Source organism: Motacilla alba, chromosome 18 (genome assembly GCF_015832195.1).
Source record: "Motacilla alba alba isolate MOTALB_02 chromosome 18, Motacilla_alba_V1.0_pri, whole genome shotgun sequence".
Lineage (NCBI taxonomy): Eukaryota > Metazoa > Chordata > Aves > Passeriformes > Motacillidae > Motacilla > Motacilla alba.
This window is the reverse complement of record NC_052033.1, coordinates 3826711-3847287: the sequence shown is the minus strand read 5'-3', so window position 1 is coordinate 3847287 and position 20577 is coordinate 3826711. Positions and strand designations below refer to the sequence as shown.

The window sequence follows — 20577 nt, the reverse complement described above, 5'->3', positions numbered from 1 at the left end:
GGACTGTTTTTCCGTGCAAAGGTATTTGTGTCTGCCAGGGTGGATTTTTGGGCACATCAGGAGTTTGTTCTCAGGTCCGGAGGGATGCGGGGGGGTTCGTTCAAAACCTGAGTGGCCGGACAGGCAGGTGGCCAGCGCGGCCAGCCGAACGCCGGGGTCTCATCGCACCGCACTCCTGCGGAGTTCGGCTGCCGAAAGAGGCTGCCCTTGGGCAGCAGGATATTCCACTAGGGCTGGAGAGCAGTCAGCATCGAGAGGAAAACTAGCAAAGAGTTCCCAGCTCTCCTCCCTGCCCCGCGGGATAGACTCAGGGCATCCCCGCACCCTCCGCGACAGCCACTGGGGCACCCCCGCACCTCCAGGCACAGCTCCGGGGCATCCCTGCATCCGTCTGCCTCCGGAACAACCTCCCGGCCACCCACGCATCCCCCGGCACTTCCCCCAGAGCATCCCCGCATCCCCCGGCACGGCCTCCCGGGGGCTTCCCGCATCCCCCGGCACTTCCCCCAAAGCATCCCCGCATCCTCCGGGACAGCCTCCCGGGGGGTTCCCGCATCCCCGCATCCTCCCGGACAGCCTCCCGGGCACCTCCGCTCCCCCATAAAGGACTCGGCAGCGGCTCCCCAGCGGGTCCGCCCGCTCCGGGGGCGGCTTTGCCCCCCGCCCCCGCCGCGCCATTGGCCCCGCCGCCGGCAGCGCTCCGCCCCGCTCCCGGTGATGCCTCGGCCGAAGTTTTCCGCGGCGGGCTCCGCACGTGGGAGCCCCGCTAGCGCATCCCCGCCGAGGCGGCTCCCCGCTGCCCCGCAGCAGCCCCGCTGTCCCCCGCGGGGGATGCCCCCCTGAAGCGCCGCGGTCCCCGCGCCGGGGATGCGGCAGCGCGCAGCCCCCCGGCCCCGCGGAGCGCAGCGCGGAGGGGCCGCGCCGGGGGGCGGCCGCGGAGCATGGCCGGGGCGCCCGGCCGCCCTCTCGGGGTAGCATGGCCGTGAGCGCGGCGGCCGCCCCCGCCGCCGAGCCGCTGCCCCGCAGCATCTTCAAGAAGTTCCTGGTGATGCTCTGCTCCCTCCTCATGTCCCTCTACGTCTTCTACTGCCTGGCTGACCGCTGCCAGACGCTGCCCGGGCCCATCATCGCCGCCGGCGCCGCATCGGAGGAGGACGAGGGCGGCGGCGGCGAGTTCCTGGGCGGCTCGGCCGAGCTGCCCCCCTGGCAGGCGGCGGCGGCGCGGCGCAAGCGGCTCCTGCAGCGGCTGAAGCAGCGGCGGCGGCGGCAGGAGGCGGCGCCGGGCGCGGAGGAGCCGGCCGGGGGCGGCGGGAGCCGGGCGGGCGGCTCGGGCGGCGGGGCGGGCACGGCCGGCACCCTGGCTCTGCTGCTGGGCGAGGGCAGCAAGCGGCTGCCGCAGGCCATCATCATCGGCGTCAAGAAGGGCGGGACGCGGGCGCTGCTGGAGTTCCTGCGGGTGCACCCCGACGTGCGCGCCGTCGGCGCCGAGCCCCACTTCTTCGACCGCAACTACGAGCGGGGACTCGCCTGGTACAGGTACGGGACGGGCGGCGGGACGCGGCCGGGGATGGGGATGGAGATGCAGCGGTGACCGAGCCGCCAGTGCCCCCCGCTGGCCGCCGCTCCCGGAGCCCCGTCCTCGCTCCCGAACCACCGCCGAGCCCCGTGCTCGTTCCTCCGTTCATCGAGCACTCTTCCCCGCAGCCCCTCGCTCCACCCGTTCTTTCGTCCCTGCTCCCAAATTTTGCAGCCCTCCTGTCCCTATTCCTGAGTGCCCCAGGACCCTCCTCTCCCCTCATCCCTCTCCCGGCTGTCCCCATCCTGAGTGCTCCAGGACCCTCCTGTCCCCGCATCCCTCTCCCGGCTGTCCCCATCCTGCGTGCTCCAGGTCCCTCCTGTCCCCGCATCCCCCTCCCGGCTGTCCCCATCCTGCGTGCCCCAGGTCCCTCCTGTCCCCCGGCGCTCCCGCTGCATCCCGGCTGCTCCTGCGGGGTCCGTGGCACGCACAAAGGGAGAAGCGGTGGGTGCCCCTCTGGCCTGAGGACAGCGCGGGGATGCTGAGGCACAGCTAAACCCTGCCAGGAGAAGCACAGACCCCCAATATCTTGATACTCCCCCAGCTCTTTGCCAAACCTGTGGCTGACCGCCGAGTCTCAGCCGAGCCCCGGCTGCCTCCCCATCGCCTCCCGCAGCTCCCAGCCCAGCGCTGCAGCCGCTGGAAGCCACTTTTCCTGTAGTCGGCGTGGACAAAAACTCCCCTATTTCCCACGTAAATATTTCAGCATCCCACTAGTGACTAAAGAAAAATGTCACTTCCAGGAGCGCACCCCACATGCTCACCTTGCCTTTGAAATGCTAGCAAAGGGTTGATCGGGTGGTTCCTCCAATGGATTTGTGTTTTGTTAAACAAGCTAGTAAACGTTAAAGCCAAGAGGGCTCTCACTGAAGTTGTTCAGGTATTTTTGTTGTTGTTGTGTGTTTTAAGGTTAGTAGAGGAGCGTCTTTCTGGCAGATTCCTACAGGAGGGCTGGGTTAGGGTGAGAGTGAAGCTGCCGTCTCCAGAAGTGTGTCTTGTGTTTGTGGCTTTCTTGAATGAACAAGCAAACAGGAGAGGATTTTAGGTACCCCTGGAGCTTGTTTTACTTTCACATAAAGCCCGGCTATTAGCAGAGAGAAGAGGGTTTTGGCTCCGCTTGTGGTGACAGTATTGAAATGTGGAGTAGGGTAGTACTGGCAGTCCGAGTGTTTATGTAAAAGTCTTAACACGTGGAAGGGATGAGCTTCCTTGTGTATCTGCCAGTGTCAGAAACACGCTGGGTTCCTGCAGCCTGCAAAGTGTGGCTTCTCTTGAGAAGAAAGATTTCCTTTTGTGTGGGCTGAAGCTGTCTACAAAATCATATTTTTAGTCTGTGCTTATCCAATTTCCACATGCTGACCCTGTGGCGGAAAGGAAAGGTTAAAAATGAATCTGAAAAACCTCAAGAACTCTAATCAAGTCTTGACTTTGAAAAATAAACACATGGCTGTGGGGTGGCATCTACTGAAATTTATGGTGGATATGCAGAAAAGCTCATTTATCAAAGATGCTCTGGAAGCTTTGAGGGGCAGATGGCAGTGGGATAGACCTGCTTCTGGAAGCACTCCCTGAGCGAGGAGTGCAGACCTAGACAGAGGAGGAGCCACAGGCATTCAGGGCATAGTGCAGTCCTCGGTGTTGGGGATATAATTTTCCAGAGGTTTGGTCTTGATCTTGCAGCTCTTTTTCATTGGCCGTGCTGTCCTGTGTGCAGTTTGTGCAATCATTATGTTTTAGCATTTGGCACATGAGCTCTGCCATTAATTGCTGCAGTTTGTTTGTTCTGCTATTTGATGTGCTGAGTTGAGTTTCATCTTTTTTTTTTTTCTTTCCTTTTTTTTTTTTTATTTTTATTAGCCTTGTGGAGGCTGAGGTACAGTGAATTCTTTGTGTGGGATTATTCCTTTGAGACCTAATCTTGCTGGCTTTGCTTGTGTGAGTAATCTTTGCTAACACACGGAGCCCCGGCGCGATGGCAGAGCTGCGGTGCCAGCACGCTGCTCACCACTCAAAAATCCTCATTTACCAACCTACCTGTCTCTCTGCAGGCTTTGCTGTGATCTTTGATGAGGGTTCAGGGCCGGGGAAATGGCCAGATGTTTGCCAGAGGTCCCCATTCCTTATCTTTGGCATCAGAGGCTTAGGTTTCATGTGCACTGCTGTTTCCCAGCAGTCAGACTAAACAGGTTTAGGGTCATTACAAGGTATAAACACTTGGGTTTGTTTTCAGTGCCCCAGGAAGTCAGTGCCCAGGGAACAAAAAGCTGGTGGCTGTTGCAGGAATTGAAGGGGCAGCCAGCCTGATGCGGCTGTCACAGGCACATGGAGGTGGGCTGTCACAGGGACGGGGTGGCTGTGGGGTTTTGGGCGTGAGGAGAGCCCTGATTTTCCCTGGAAATAAAAGAGCTGCTCCCCCAGCAGCTGCTGGGAGCAGGGGGAAGGGCTGAGCTGTGGCTGCAGCACTGGGGGATGCTCCTGGAGCAGCCAGCCAGGTGTACCTGTGGGGCTCGGTGACATGCAGGTCACCTGCTGGCATGCATGGAAACATCATCCTGGAAATAAACAGAGTGACAGTGGAGCTCCTGCAGCCCCTGGTCCCCTGGAGAAGCTGACTTTGTAAAAACCATCTGTGGGATTTAATTTGGTGAGTGTGACACCTCTGTGTGGGCCCGTGTGTGGGTTGAATATCAAGGGCAGTTGTGTGCCCAAAGGAGCTTTTTCTGTTTTGGGTTTGAGTCCCCTCATCCAGTGGGGACAAAAGGAGGGAGGGGGCAGCCCACAATGCTGGCATTGACTTCAGTGCTGAGATTGCTGCTGCAGCCCTGAACAAGGCTATTGAGCTAACAGAGTTCAATAGCAGGTGAGCACTGGCTTTAATAGAGTTCAACTGCCAACCCCCACCCGAGAACGGCTGCACAGCCTGGGGAAAACTCCCAAGAACAGGGGCTGAGCCAGTCATGTGAAAAAAAAAAAAAAAAAAACTGGATTAAAAGAAAATATCTGTGTTTGCGGGTGATACTGCGAATCTGGCTCTTTCCCTCTGATCTTTTGTTAGTCTCTCCCTGATTGAGCTGCCTGTTGGAATGCCATTATACTGTCACTCACCCCAGGAACATTTATTTCATATGTTTTAATCTCCCTGCCTCTGTAGCACCAATGCCACTTTCACTAGAGTGAAGCCAAGTTAATGTCATTAGATTACATCTGATGCAGGGGAAGATGAAAGATAATTCAAAGTTACTCCGTCAGGTTGGGAGTTTAAATATCTCTCCTCCTTGATGCTTCCAGAGCTGGGGAGTTCTGACTCCTAATTAATGTCCTCTTGGGATTTTTTTCCAGGTGGTTTTTGTTTTTTTTTTTTTTGCTTCTTTGTAATCTAGGCAACCACTGATATTTCTGAATCAAAGGGAACAGAGAACACCTCAGATGCTGAAGGGGTCTGAGCTGAAGGAAAAAGGGGGATTGTTGGGAGGGGAGATGCTCCCAGCAGGAACAGAGAACACCTCAGATGCTGAAGGGGTCTGAGATGGAGGAAAAGGGGGATTGTTGGGAGGGGAGATGCTCCCAGCAGCTGGGAGCAGCTGCATTCCTCCTCGAGCTGTGTCCCATCGTCTGTGCCTGGAGCCAGGGTGAAATCAGAGCCCTGGGGATGGAGGAGTCAGGCTGCTCCTGTGGCAGGGGTTTTGAGGTCTTTGTTATCCAGCAGAGCATTCTGTGAGTGAATAGTGTGGGAGGGAGGGTGGGAGTGTTGGTGTGGGGGCAGGAGTGTGTGGATGGTGTCAGGGGGACATCAGGGCAGTGAACACAATTTATGGAAGGTGGAGCAGGACTGCGTGGCCTTCAGGAGTAAAGACCTTGTTGCAAACCTCCCAGTGTGAGGGAGATGCTGTAGCAGTAGTTGCCTTGACGTGATCATCTCCCCGCCTTCCTTCAGCCATCCCTGCTGCTCCTGCAAGAAACACCAGCTCTCTGGCTGTGTTCAGGGTGTGCCCAGCACAGAGCATGGCTTGTGGGATTGGACATTAAACCAGTTTGGGTTTTGCACTCCCTGCTGGAGGTAGGAAGGGCTGGTTTAGCAGTCCCTCCTTGTCCTGGGAACATCTCATCTCCCAAACACATTTGACTCACTAATAGCATCAAGCACAGCCTGAAGCAGTTTCCCTGGAAATTGCAGCCTTGGACAGCCAGATGCTGAAGAGGATCAAGGTCCTTGTTTATTTATTAGCTGTGTAATCAAACACCTCCTGTACCGAGCTGGCAGGGCCAGGTACTGTATAAAAAAGAAACAAAAGGTGGTTGTGGCCCCAAAGTGCAGCTAATTCACTGTAAACAGCAGATGGAGATGGGCCGAGCCTGGCACAGGCAGAGGAGAGAGCTGTGCTGCTTGGGCAAACTGGGTCTCCTGAGCAAGGGGTCCCTGCAGATGGAGGGTGAGGTGGGTCTGTGGGTGGCTGAAGGGACTTTCTTTGCTGGGGAAAGGAGCTGGAAATGCTGGGGAAATCAGGGCTGGAGTTGTTGAGCCTGTATAAGACAGTAGCTGGTTCTGGTGCTCATGTGTTTTGCCACTGCCTGGACTTGGATACTCCAAGGATTTTCAGCAGAGATCTGAAGCAGTTTGGAAGTTTGGGGAGATGTGGAGGTGTGCCTCAGTTTGCCCAGGGGTAAGAGGCAGTCACTGCCCTGTGCTGCAGGGATGGATCCAGCAGGGCTGTGGTGTGACACCTCTCTGCAGCACAGACACGAGGAGTTACAGGGATTCTGATGGGTTAAATGCCACCCAGAGCAGGTGAGCCCCAGCAGAGCTGCTGGCAGAGCAGCTGCAGCCTCGACCCAGCTGTGACTGGCTGTCCCCTTGCACCTAGGTGGACCCTCCAGCTACAGACACTCCTTGCAAGATCTCCCTGCAGAGAACTAGGGCTCTTTCCCCTCTTACTCCTTAAATAGACCCCAAAGGGTTATTGGTTTTTGGTGGGTTTTTTCCAAGCATTTTGTGTCTCTGCATACCCCTTCTGTTTTCTGTTAATGGAGAAGTTCATATCTGGGGTTTGTGTCTGTTCCTGATGATGGAGTGAGCTCTTGAGTTGGCATATTAGGAGAAGTCAACCACATTCCTATCAGAAAGCACCCAAATAAATACTTCAGATTTTACTGGACTCTTCTTTCCAGATGCTGTGGTCTGAGCAGGGGGGTTTCAGCACTCTGTAGCCCATCCTCCTCTTCAGTACTGCTTCACACCTCAGTCCTGGAGAGAACAGCACCTTCCTCACCCACCTTGTGGCTCTGCCTCTGCCCGAGATATTTGCAAATAGAGCTCCCCTGGCCCTGTCTGCTGGTGCTGAGCAATTGGGAAAATATGACTTTGGCTGTCCAAGAAGTTGTCAGTAAAATTCTCAGAGCCAGCTCTCGTGGAGAGCAGCACACAAAGCTGCAGCTGGCTGGGGTGAGAGCTCATTTATGGCAAAAATTGGGATAAACTTTAGAGAAGCAGCAGATTCACCTGCTTTGAGCCCTCTGGCTGGATTTTGTGAGTCTCCAGCTGTGCTCATGGCCTGTCCTGCTGCCTTGGGGGGGCTCCTGGGAGTCATTCCATGGAGTCTGGGGGCAAGAGCCATGCCCTGGCCACACCATCCCCACCAGGATGTCTTTACCACAGCCCAGCTTGGATTTCACCTTTTGAAGTTTAGAATAGGAGCAGAGAGGTCTGGGGAGGGGGGAGGGAGCTGGTGCACTTCCAAAGAGTTCAGGGCAGACAACCAGTGATCAGAAAACCTGAGAGCAGCCCCCCACGAGCCCCCTGTGTGACACAGGCATTGAAACTCCTGAGCTGCTAATGATGCTTTTCCCCTGGAATTCTGAGGTAACCCAAACTGCTTTCACAGGGAAACAGCAGATGCTGGAGAGGGGCAGCAGGGGCGGGTTTTGTGGCCATAAATCTTCGCAAATTCTCATTATGTGCAGGTATGGCGGGAGGGAAGTGAATTAGGTCAGTTCATTCTGTGTTGCTGGGGTTGGGTACTGGGGTTTTACCCCATTCCAAAGCCCCAGGTGGGGCAGTGGGGGTGTTCAGGCAAGATCTGGGGTCATCCCAGGGATTGTGACAGTGGCTGGTGTTTCTGCCTTTCTCCTGCATAACCCACCTCCTGGGAAATTCACTTTTTCATGGTTTGGGGTTAAACATGTTCAGCTCCAAACCACACCCACCCGAGCCCTGTGCCAGGAGCAGGATGGTGCCCACAGTGAGGGTATAAATAGAGCTGCTCGAGGAAGTGAATTATTCCTGGCATTTCTTCCATTGAATAATGTGATTCTGCAGCAGGAAATCTTTCAGCAGGAGGAATTGCCAGTTCCATTCGTGCGTGGCAAGACCATCCTTCTTGCTTCCTGGAAGTGAGGAGACTCGTTATGTGCTCTTTCTCTCGCAGCACCATCTGTTGCAGGGTATGAAGATCCCTGCTCAAACTCCCCCAGGCTGCTGGGTATGTCTCTGGTGGGAGATTGAAGAGGAGCTTCTTGCTGCTCCAGGGAAGCTTTGGGAGCCTCCTGTGGTTGTTTTCCCCATGGCCGAGCAGCTGTGCCCGAGTGTCACGTAAGGAAATCCCCCTGGGGTGACTCCAGGCATCTGGGGACCTTTCTTGCACCAAACTCCTGCAGCTTCAGTGGGATCCTGCCTGGCTCCCAGCTCTGCCCCTTGTCTCCAGTTCCTGAGCACAGCTGGTGGCTGCGGGCTGGGATAGGAACAGCTGGATCATTTCTTTCCACAGCCACCCTTCTCACATCATCCCCTGGGGAGAGATGTTCAGGTTCAAGTGCAACATCACCATGGGAAGCTGGCTATTTATCGGTTTAATTATTTATTTCTCTCCCCAGTGGGGTCCTTTTGTTAAAAAATGCAAAAAGCCAAGCTGATTTGTTGTGCCATTGCCTGTTGGAAGAGGGCTCCCTCCCATGAACCAAGCTGTCTGGGGAAGCCTTTTATGGAAAATCACCAGATCAATAGTTTTGCCTTCTGTGTTTTTCCATGTGTGGCTCTGTGAGTTCACATCTGCAGCTTTCAACTCTCAGTGTTGCATTTTTTCATGACCATTTCACTTCTGCCTTCATGGTCCCGTGTTGTAACATAGAGCATCTTTTGACATTATTTAAACACTTTTGCACACTCTGAGCTGGACTGTTTGGGAAGCCTGGCTACACAGAGAAATCCCAAGCATTGGCTCAGTAGAACAAATGAGGAAACATCTCGATTGCCCACCTGGGTGATGCTCTGTGTCCTGACTCCTCCAGCTCAGAGTTAGTGAGTGAAAGGTGGAGATGTGATGCCCAGGACAGATGCTGTGCCAAGGAGGTGCCTTATTGCATTTGCAGGGATGCCCTAATGAAGGCAGGAATGATGACTCTAAATCCATGTTCTCAGAAGGCTAATTTATTACTTTATGATACTATATTATATTAAAGAATGCTGTACTAAAGAATACAGCAAGGATACTTACAGAAGGCTAAAAAGATAATAATGAAACTCGTGACTTTCTCCAGAGTCTGACACAGCCTGGCCCTGACTGGCCAAAGAGTGAAAACAACTCACACAGAATGCAATGGAACAATCACCTGTGGGTGAACAATCTCCAAACACATTCTACATGAGCACAACACAGGAGAAGCAAATGAGATAAGAATTGTTTTCCTTTTTCTCTGAGGCTTCTCAGCTTCCCAGGAGTAGAACCTGGGGTGAAGGCATTTTTCCAGAAAATTTGACTGTGACAGCTTGGTGCTCTGCCATGGCCATCAGCAGCACTGCTGGAGTGGATGCTCCCCTCTGCCCGTGGGGAAAGAGGCAGAAAAGCACCCAGAGCCTCTGGCAGAGTAATGTGGGACCTCTTGGCACGTGTTCAGGCAGTGTTGATCTCCCCTGGCTGTGGTGGGAGGGGAGGTTGGCTGGTACAAGCGTCAACCATGGGTGTTCAGTGTGTGCTGAGTTTTCCCTTGGCACCAGCCACATCCTGCAGGCTGCTCCTCAACCTGCTGCTTGTGCTGAAGGTCAGGAAGAGTTCCCCTGACACCTCTCACGAGGGTTGAGGGTGCTAATCCCCACGTCTGGGCTAACTTCCATCTCTGGTAATCCTGGTCCGTGCCCCTAGAAATGAACTCTGCTGTTTCAGTTGCCTTTGTTCCCCGTCCATGGACCTGCTGGCAGAGCCCCACCACAGGGCTTGGGGTGCTCTGCTTCTGATTGCTGAGAGATGGTTGTTCTGAAAGACAGTTTGGGTTTTTCTGCATGCAAAAGCTGCGTGTCACAGCAAGGCATAAAGTGAATATTGCACAATAATCCTGTCCTCTTGCACTGCTGAACTCTGCTGTGTGAATATGAATATTTGCCCTTAAATGTTTGCCTGGTATTCAGCATTCTTGTGCGTGTGTGGCAAAGGTTGTTACAGCCTTCATCACCTCTGAAGGAGGATAAAAACACAAAAGGAAAATCTCATTGCCTGCAGCAAGCAGAGCGCAGGCAGTGACATGCAGAGCTGGGGTTTGGGGTTGGCAGCTGGCACAGCCACCTCCTGTGCAGGGCTGGGGAGCCCTGGCTTGTCCCTGTTCATTCCATGGGTCCAGAAGCCTCTGGGAGGAGGTTTCATGGGGTGATACTGAGGCAGTGGCTGTCCCTCCTCCCCCTCTCATGTCTCCATCTGTACTATCAGCAACAGGTTGGAAAGAAGCAGAATTAGAGACTTTCTCAAACAGTGTGAGATTAAGCTGTGAAATTGGCTGCCACGGGAGGTTTTTAGCTCAAAGAGTCTAAAAAGCATCCTGAAAGTGCTTGGCAAAGAACAATGCACCAGGAGCTGCTAAGTGTGATGGAGCAGCAACAAAGCCCAGCTGAGGGAGCTGCCCAGTTTTATCTGGGAGGGACCCAGGGGTCTGCTCCTGCTGCTGGCACAGGAATGAGCTTGTGGATCACAGGGTGACCCAGGGAGGCTCATCTTCCCACAGCTGTTACTGGAGGGGAATTATGGTTGGTGTTGCGTTGTATTTGCGTTGCCCCCAGATGAGGAAGGAAGGAAGGAATGATGAAGCTGACTCCACATTCTCAGAAGGCTAATTTATTATTTTATGATACTATATTATATTAAAGAATACCAAACTAAATTACACTAAATAATACAGCAAGGATACAGACAGAAGGCTAAAAAGATAATAATGAAAACTCGTGACTCTTTCCACAGTCCCAACACAGTTTGGCCCTGATTGGCCAAAGAGTGAAAACAACTCACAGCAGAATCCAGTGAAACAATCACCTGTGGGTAAACAATGTCCAAACACATTCCAGATGAGCAAAACACAGGAGAAGCAAATGAGACAATTATTGTTTTCCTTCTTCTCTGAGGCTTCTCAACTTCCCAGGAGAGAAATCCTGGGTGAAGGGATTTTTTGGAGAATGTGAATGCCACAGTGTTGCTTGGTTAAAAATCCAGCTGCTGGGCAGGGAGGAATTTTCCAGTTGGCATCTCGTGGTTGGTAGCAAAGAAGGGAGCGTTTCCACCACTTTGCACCATGTCTGGGTAATTTGGGTAGAAATGACCATCAAACCCCTGCTCCCCGTCAGCTCCTGGAGGTCATTGGCCCAACTCCTGTGCCCTGTGCAAACCTGTCGGGGTTTAAGGGCTGCCAGAGGTTTCTGAGCAAGCACAAAAAACCCCAAAAACAGTCCGTGGGTGGGTGTGAATGGCTGAGAGCCAATGTGTGTCCCACAGAACACCAAATGTTTCTTGTCTAGCTGCTCCTTAAGACCAGGGATGGGATTTTGTTGGCACCTGCAGAGATGGAGGTCCAGGGGCCAGCATGGGCATTGCCATGGCCAGGACAGCATCTTCTGTGTCACGTCCAGAGCAGCTGAGGAGGTTTTGTGACACACTCAGCTGGCTGGTGGTGAGCCTGATGAACTCACAAAGCTGAGCTCATTGCTGAAGGTGCAGCTGGGAGGGCTGGGGCTGGGTTTCCTGCAGCCAGTGAACACCATGAGCTGTCCTCCGGCATTGCCCTCCCTGGGCAGTGTTTGCTCTGACCACAGGCAGACAGAAGGTGCCCAGGGGTTTGCACAAGGGAGTCACGTTGAGCTGAAATCTTGGTTTTACAAGCCCAGGGTGTGATCTGTGATCAGCCCAGCACAGCACCCAGAGCTGCCTTTGTCACCAGCTGTGATGCTGCTCTGCCTGCTCCCGGCTCACCACACTGGTACCTCCTCTGGAACAGCCTCCTAAAGAATTCAGCAGGCAAGCTGGAGAGGCTGGGCCAGGGGAAGAGCTCCCAGGCTGACCCAGATGCAGCACACAGAGTTAATTGAGTTTGACCATGCCCAGTGCCCGGGTCGGGGTCAGCCCTGGGCGGCAGCGCCTGCCCCGCCGCCGGAGCTGCTTTGTTTGGTGTGGGACAGCTTGAGCTCTGCCCTGCCTGCACGGGGGGTCGTGGCCCCCTGTCACATCCCAGGGAGCTGCTGTCCCCGTGGTGTGATGTGACAGGGTCAGTGAGCTGTGAGCTGTGCCTTTTGGGGGGGCTGCACCGTGGAGTTTGCAGCTTCATCTGCTCCCAGCTCCGTAATTGCGCTCGGGCTGCTTGGCAGTGACAGCAAAGCCCCGGGTCACAGCTGATCCTGGGTGTGTCCCCGTTCTTGGTGCTGCCATCCCTGCAGTCAGGCTGTGGGGGATGCGTTTAGGAGTTGTTTGACCCCTCAGCTTCCAAAGATGCATCAGCCAACGTCGCCACATTTCTCTTCACAGCGAAAAGCAAGGCACAATTCTTCCCAAGAATATTTCTGGGTTTCACGTTCTCTGAACCTCAGAGAAAGGAAAAACAGTTCTTGTCATTTGCTGTGCCTGTGTTTGTGCAAAAGTAGAATGCAATGTGGAGATTGTTTGCCCAAAGTGATGGTGTTTTGTCTGTGTGTGTGTGTGTGTGTGTCGGGACTGTCGGGACAGTCACAAGATTCTGTGCAGTGGAGTGCAGTGGAGTGCTTGGTAGATTCAGTTTAGATGTAATGTAATATAGTGTAATATAGTATAGAATAATATCGTATAATAAAGTAATTAATTAGCCTTCTGATAAGGTGGAGTCAGATGCATCATCCCTTCCTTCGTCAGGGCGCTCCCTGCAGATTCTATAAGCCAAGGTGTCCAGGGGTGTTGGAATTTCAGAATCTCACCCTGTGAGATCACACACTTCTAACCAATTACATGTCTGTAATCCCAGTGCTAGCAATCAATTTTGGAAGCCTTCTCCACAGCCCCAGGTCAAATGCAGTGTTCTCCTGCAGGTCTGTGCCTTTCAGCACAGAAAGTCCAAAATTCTCAGCACAGGAAGTCCAAAATCCAGGGTTCCAACACAGGGGAAGCTCTGTCCTGGCTGATCTCCCAAACCAGGCATTAAGCACATGGCACACACAGGAAGGAAAGTGCACTGTGCACTGAAACCATCCCATCCCTGTGCTGTCCTCAGGCAGAGGGCACTTGCCACACCTCCAGGTGTGAAAGTGGAACCCTGAGATGATCTCACTCCTGCCCTGACCAGCCTTTTCCAGCCCACTCCCAGCCCAGAGCTGTAAAACAGATTCCAGCAGGATCCTGGAGATGAGGAGAGGGCCCTGGGCACTGTCCTGCTCTCCTCCCCTTGCAGCACCAGTGGTGGGCAGTGCCAGAGGCTCCAGGCACATCCCTTGCTGGCAGCCACAAGCCATGGTACTCGGGGGGGGAAAGAGCCAGGAGGGGGCTTTGGGGAGTGATTAACAGCTCAGTTGAGGCAGGGCTGGGGGTCAGAGAGGCCCAGTGATTTCCTGGTGATGTTCCTGCTGGAGGGGATGATAAACCAAGGTGGCAGGTACAGATCTACCTGCACCCCCAGCTTAGGAGCAAAGTGAGGGCAGGCAGGGACAGTGGGGACATCCCCTGAGCCCTGCTCTGCAGAACTTTCAGGCACAAGGCTTGGGTCACCCTGACATTGCTGACTCAGCCATGGGCCCTTCCCTCTGCAGAGATTTCCAGGAATGCCCTCCTTAACATCTCCCACCAGGCAAATCATAGCCAGCATATGGTTAGGGAGAAATTGGATTTACCCTGTAATCTAATCAATGTTAAATAACAGTAATTCTGACTCTGAGCTCCGTGTTTTAAGTGCTGTTGGTCTCTGGGGTTCACTGGAGTTATTTAATCTAATGAAATCCCATTACTGGCTCATGAGGGTGCACTATGGGATGTCTTTCCTAGCAAGGAAGGCAATGGTTAAAGAATTGGGGCAAATATCCAGCAGGGGAAAGGGGCTGAGTGCAATAAGTTGAGGGTTTCACCTGGCAGGAGCTCGGAGCACTTTGGCTGCATCATTGCAGTGGTGGCTGTCGTTGCTCAGGACATGGTGGTGCCACATGCCCAGGCTCCTCCTGTCACCTCCCTGGGCAGGCTGTGCCACCTGGTGCCACCTTCTCCCTTTTCCTGGCCCTAACAGGAGTTGTGTTTCTTGATCTCAATACCCCACCCAGCATCACACTTGCGGTGCTTCCTGCACTGGGGGGTTCTCAGCCCTGGCTCTCCCTGTGCTGCTCCTGGCTGTGCTGGGCTCTGATAGAATCAGAGATTCACCAGTGGTTTGGCTTGGAGTGGGTCTTACAGACCAGCTCCTTCCAAGCCCCCTGCTGCAGGCAGGATCACCTCCCACTAGCCCAGGTTGCTGCAAGCCCCATCCAACCTGACCTTGAACACTTCCAGGGATTTTAGATGGTTCCCCCCAAACCTGCTGTACTTTTCCCTCTTGCATCAAGCAATTTTTCCTAATCTGCTTTATAGAGGGAGATAGGAGCTCTTCCAGGTCCCATTTCCCACGCTGGCTTTGTGACAATTTCTAAGCCTTCAATCAATTCCATCCCAACAGAGTCAAGCTGAGCCTGCTGCACCAGTTGCTTTCCTGCATGCTGAGCTCATTGTATTCAAATATCTTGGAATTCTCCCAGCAGAAGGCAGGGACTCTGCTGCTGACAAATACCAGCCAGGCTGCATCCTGTGTACTGGGGGTGTTCCTTCCCCTGTAGCACGTGCTCCAGTTTCCCTTTATTACTTCTTTAACAAGACTGATTACTGATTACTCTGCATTGCTCATTTGCTGCCAGAATTGGAACCATTAGAGCAGTAAGTGACAATTACCTTTTGGGGTAGGAGCCCAGCGGGGTGCTGCCCCAAAGGAGAGGGATCAAACCTGCCTTTGGGGTGTAAATTCCTGTCTCACACTGGACCAGCTTTCTAGGGAGAGCTGGGATGACTGTCAGGGGTGCCCAGCATCCCCTAGAGGAAGGATTGCACCCAGAGGTGCTGGGAGAGGACAGGGCTGGCTCAGTGTCAGTGGGTGGGATGGGAATGAGGGGTTGTGGCTCTGTGCTGCTGTGTTATCTTGGGACATCTTCAGAGCTGCCCATCCCCAAGGAACAGCTTGTTTCCTCGAAAACCATCTCCGTGCTGAAAAAAAACAAAAAACCAACATTAAAAAGGAGCATGTCTGGTAATTTAATCACATTAAGTGCTCCTAAAATCACGTCTACACTGCACAGCAGCATGCCAGAGCTCTCTGGAGGAGCAGATGTGGCAGGGTTAGGTGCAGAGAGATGGGGCTGATGCCTCAGGTTTTAGCTTTTCTATTTTTCAGGTTCTGTGCTGCTTTAGTGTGTGGGGCTGAGCTTCATATCAGGGGATGGGGAGCTCTCTGCACAGAGCAGGGAGACAGAACAATTCCTGCTCCAGCTGGGCACCAAGGACAAATGATCCAAATCTCAGCCCAGGAGCACAAACACCATGGCTGAGGAGAGAAAAACAAGGATGGGACTTTTTAAGCTAAAGCTGGAACTGGACAATGAACTGCAAGGTGCAAATGGAGCAGAACTGATCCAAGGGAGAGACCCCGGGAGCGCTCGTGCATTTTGGGGCCATTTTGGTTCACCTTGGGTGCAGCCCTGGCTGGGCTCTTGTGCTGCCCAAGATGGATCCATGGAGGAGATCCTTTGACTAAATCCCTGCTTTATTCTGTAGCTCTGTCTGGCCTCTGTTCCAGCTCAGCCTTCACAAGACATCAGGGCAAAGCAGGGATTTCTGAAGGAGGGGGTGTGAAACACGCCCCGTGTTTTGTCAAGCACTGCAGGAGCAGCCCCTGTCCCCTGAGGGGTGGCACTGTGTCCTCAGCACTGGCCTGGGTGAGGCTGGCAGGGTCCCCTGCCCCTGGGGAGGCGTGGGAGCAGTGGCAGTGCTGGCCGTGCTAACGAGGAGCTGCAGTCCCCACCACGTCTGTGCTCATTATGCACGTCCCTTTCACACCGCCTTCATTATTCCCCTGCTATCTAGTGTCATTAAGATATCAAGTTCATTTAGGTACATCCACATTGGCAGTTTAATTATGTCTGGGTACCACTCTGTATTTTATTCATGGACTATCTGGGGGCGGTTGTCAAACACAAGACCAGGAGATAAAGGTTTGGTGGCTGCAGAATGCTAATGTCCTGCTGGTTCCCTTTTGACAAATACACATGCCAGTTATTGCCAAACTGATTATTTCATTCATTAACACCACATACATCAGCTCCCTTCACCCGGTATTATTGTGTACATTCATCTTTTCATAAACAATTACCTGACAAAGTTGAGAGAGGCAAGTATTGGGGAATTAATGCTGTGCTGGGAAGTTGCTGGTGTGGGTTGGTAACAAGGTGCTGGGGGTGTGTAGAACGCTCCGTTAGCGTGATGGCTTCATTAATCAAATTAGGGACAATAGCATGTCACATGTGTGCCGTGCTTCCCAACAGGCCGCTTGTGTTGTGCTCCCTCTTGGGCTCCCTGACCAGTTTGTGGTGATGAGGTGGGTGAGGTGAAAGCCAGGGGACCCTGTGGGGAGGCTTGGCAAGCAGCCAGACCATGATCTGTGCTTCTCATTATTATTATTTTTAGTAGTAGTATTATCATTACTATGATGAGGAATATTTGTGTGAAAGCAAACATTCTTTGTTTATTGTTTCTGTCTTTTTTCCAGCTTCCTCATACTGCTTTTTCCCAGGTTGGAACCCTGTGCAATAGGACTAGAAGTGGTGGTAGGAATCATTAGGACATCACGAGTATGTAACCAGCTGGGAACAAAGCCCCCACCGTGCCTTCTTTCTACAGTTTTTGACTGTAAAAGCTGGAGATGGAGACAAAAAAATAGCAGGGAGATGACAGCAGTGAAGAGTAACCAAAGTCATGAAATAAGTGATTCCTGCAGCTTTCCTAGAGATGGTGGTGAGACCCACCAGGTGGGACTTGCCCAGAGGGAGATCATTCCATCTCCAGCTCCTTATGTCCAGCACAACTCCCTTTGGAAAGGATCAGACCTGGAGCTGCTCCCAGCCATCCCCTTGAGCACACAGCCCACAGGGGTTCAGTGAGGTGTCTTGTTTTATTTCTTCAGATGCTTTGTGCCCTCAGCTGTTTTCTGCAGGCAGACTCTCCCTGGCTGTGCAGGAGGAGCAGCTGCAGGAGGCCACCAATACAGGCGGGATCAATTCAGCTTTTCACTCAAGCAGACATGCTCCAGAAATAATGCTTCAGGGGTCACACTGCTGCACTGCTCCAGTGCACGATTTGCAAACTAAATAAAGGATCTGAGTGAGTTTTAAGTGCCTAACTCCCTTAGGCCCCTTTGGAAAAAAAACCCCTGGAGTAACTAAGAAGCTTTCACTGTGCGTTTGCAGAAACATTAATCCCCCTTGCTATGTCAAGTCTCTTTGATCACACTTCAAAATCTTCATCTCCAGGGGTCCTGTCTGGGCTTTCCAAAGTGCCTTAAGAGCAGAAGACCTGGGCTCCCAAGGCTCAGAATCCTTTCCCAAATCCCTCCACGTTGGAATGGAGAGATCACACCATGCCGGGGGTCCCCATGTCCCACTTCCCTGCAAGGTGGCACTATTGTATTTGCAGGGACACCCATGGCAGGGAAGAGTGATGAATCTGACTCCATGTTCTCAGAAGGCTGATTTATTGTTTTATGATACTATATTATATTAAAGAATGCTCAACTAAACTATACTAAAGAATACAGAAAGGATACAGACAGAAGGCTAAAAAGATAATAATGGAAACTCGCAACTCTTTCCAGAGTCCTGACACAGCTTGGCCCTGACTGGCCAAAGATTCAAAACAATTCACAGCAGAATGCAGTGAAACAATCATTGAAAACAATCTCCAAACACATTCCAAAGCAGCAAAACACAGGAGAAGCAAATCAGATAATTATTGTTTCCTTTTTCTCTGAGGCTTCTCAGCTTCCCAGGAGAAAAATCCTGGGCAAAGGGATTTTTCAGAAAATATGAATGCCACAGTGGGACCTACCATGGGTGACTGTTGTGGTGGGCTGTGGGCTTTAAAATCCCTGCTGCTCTCAGCCTGGGATTAGTCAATTCTTCCTGTGCTTCCTTATGTGTTCCCAGGGAAGTGTGATGGAATAGGGTTGTGTCTTTGGATGCTGAGAAATGAATGCTGAAGGAGGGTTGTTCTTGCTAGGCAGGGCAGGCCTGGAAAAGGAGAGGCTGGAGTCATCTTCAGGAGCTGATCTGAAGCCTCTAGCCCATGTTCAGGGCTGGGTGAGGAAGAGCAGTGTTTATTGACCTGGATCCAAATGACTCAAGTTGACTTATGAACTTGAGATCAATAATTGGGGTTTTTTTCATCCATCCATATTCTGGAGGACACTTCATCTTTCTTTCTTCTTTTTTTTTCTTTTCACATTATTGAGCTGTATTCACTCTGAACAACCTCGGTGTCACAGCACTGCCCAAGCCTGAGCCTCCCCATCCCTTCCCTGTGACACAAAGGTGAGCACAGACCTACAGACCAGCCAGAGCTGAGCTGGCTGCTCTGCCATTTACTCAGGAAATCCACATCTGCTGCACACTGAAACCCACTGAAATATGTCAGATGACTCTGCTGCTGGATCAGACAGTGATGCATTCCCTGGGAGAAGGTGGAATTGCTGAGCTCAGGGAAGAGCTCTTGCTGCATGATCTTGTGAGTAGTGGCTAAACTCCCTGCCTTGACTGGAGACACCAGTGTCCATCCCTGTGCAGCCTCCTCAGCACTGGCCCTTGCCTTGCCCAGAACTTGCAGATTAGGCCAGGAAGAACTTTTTCCAGCTTTCTGGAAACTTGTGCCCCCTTTGCACTTGACTGCTTTGCTCTGGGAATGGAAGCACAGAGCCCTTTCCCAGCCACTAAAGTTTCGTTTAGCAGAAGGACAAAGAATTGGCAGAGGAAGGATGAAGAACCACTACAAGAGTAAACTTGTGTGACTCTATGTATTTTAGATCATAGCCTGAGGTCAGGCTCCCTTTTCTGTAATACAAATAAAGGGTTTTTTGGCCATGCAGCAGCAGGAGATGTGTAGTGATACATGAAAAAAGTCGCTTCTCAGCATAATTTAAGGAACGACCTCTGTTCTCAACAGTGAGGCCCTTTGAGGTGTCTGGGTGTTTCATAAAACCCTCAGCAGGCACAGATACACACAGATGTGCACACACCATCTCCAGCAGCCCAGGGCATGCCACAGGAATTTCCAAAATTTATCATAATCTCTGCTGAACTGTTTAGGACTCCACAACAATATCCTGGCTGGCAGATCCTTCTACCTCTGCAGATAGGGGAGAAAATCCATCTCTCCAAACCCCAGCAGCCAGTTCATAATCTCCAGAGACACAAGGGTGTCCAGAACTCCCCAGGTGTGGCTGGAGAAGTGCCCAGTGGGTCCCAGCCTGCTGCATCCACTGCCCATTTCCAATATTATTTCTCTACCTCCAGCTTCAGCTGCCCTAATTTAGCTAGTTTAGTCCCTGCACTCATTAGGTCCTGATTTTCAGTCTGAGATTTGGTGGCATTTCTTCAGAGGGAAGGAAAATGGAAGAACACTGTTTGGTTTTGGGTTTGTTGGTTTTTTTTTTCACGAATCACCTCAATTTAGTAGTTTTTTTCTGTGTTTTTCCAATTTTCAGTCAACATTTTATTCCCTTTTATGTTGTCTGCAGCTTCTCAACCACCACCCCTGTCTCCAGCTCCAGTTCCCACCCTAACTCCTCTGCCATCCTTCTCCTTCTCCATGGGAGGAGCAGTGAGTGTGCATGGGCTGCACTTGCACCAAGGAAAAATGAGGCAGACATGGAAAAGGAGCAAATTGCATTATGTACTGCAGGCAATAATGCAGCTCCCAGGGGACAGAGATAATGTAGTGAGAGACAAAGCAACAATAGTATTGTATTTGCTGGGAATGCCCTGATGAAGGCAGGAATGATGAATCTGACTCCATGTTCTCAGAAGGCTAATTTATTACTTTATGATACTATATTATATTAAAGAATACTATACAATACTAAACTAAAGAATACAGAAAGGATACTTACAGAATGCTAAAAAGATAATAATGAAAACTTGTGATTCTCTCCAGAGCCCTGACACAGCTTGGCCCTGATTGGCCAAAGAGTGAAAACAACTCACAGCAGAATGCAATGGAACAATCACCTGTGGGTAAACAATCCCCAAACACATTCCACATCAGCACAACACAGGAGAAGCAAATGAGATAAGAATTGTTTTCCTTTTTCTCTGAGGCTTCTCAGCTTCCCAGGAGAAAAATCCTGGGTGAAGGGATTTTTTCAAAGAATGTGAATGCCACACAATGTCTTTTGCTGGCCTGAGCACTCACTTGATTGTGGCCTTTCTGGAATTATTCCTGACTTTTGGGTGATTGTTTGTGTTACTCTTTTGGCTTTTCCCTTTTGTCTGGCTTGAATCGAGCCCCAGAGCTGATGAGGGATCAGGATGTGGGCAGAGGCATCCCCTGGCACCACAGATGGGGGTCATTTTCAAGCTGGCTGTGATTTTTGGGGTTTGTCTGTTTGGGGGGACTTTTTTTGGAGAGCTGATGGTTGGGGTTCCCATTTTCTGGTGGGGCAGATGTGCCGTTGGCAGTGGG

At 52.1% G+C, this 20577-nt stretch overlaps 1 protein-coding gene across 1 annotated transcript in view; it reads left to right on the top strand.

Moving 5' to 3' along the window:
* Positions 1-575: 575 nt before the first annotated feature.
* LOC119709524 (heparan sulfate glucosamine 3-O-sulfotransferase 3A1-like) overlaps positions 576-20577 on the top strand; it is a 36306-nt gene continuing 16304 nt past the window's right edge. Inside the window, exon 1 of the mRNA XM_038157422.1 lies at positions 576-1536. Within this exon, the coding sequence (XP_038013350.1) occupies positions 977-1536 (560 nt within the window). The 5' untranslated portion in view covers positions 576-976. The remainder of the gene's footprint in view (positions 1537-20577) is intronic.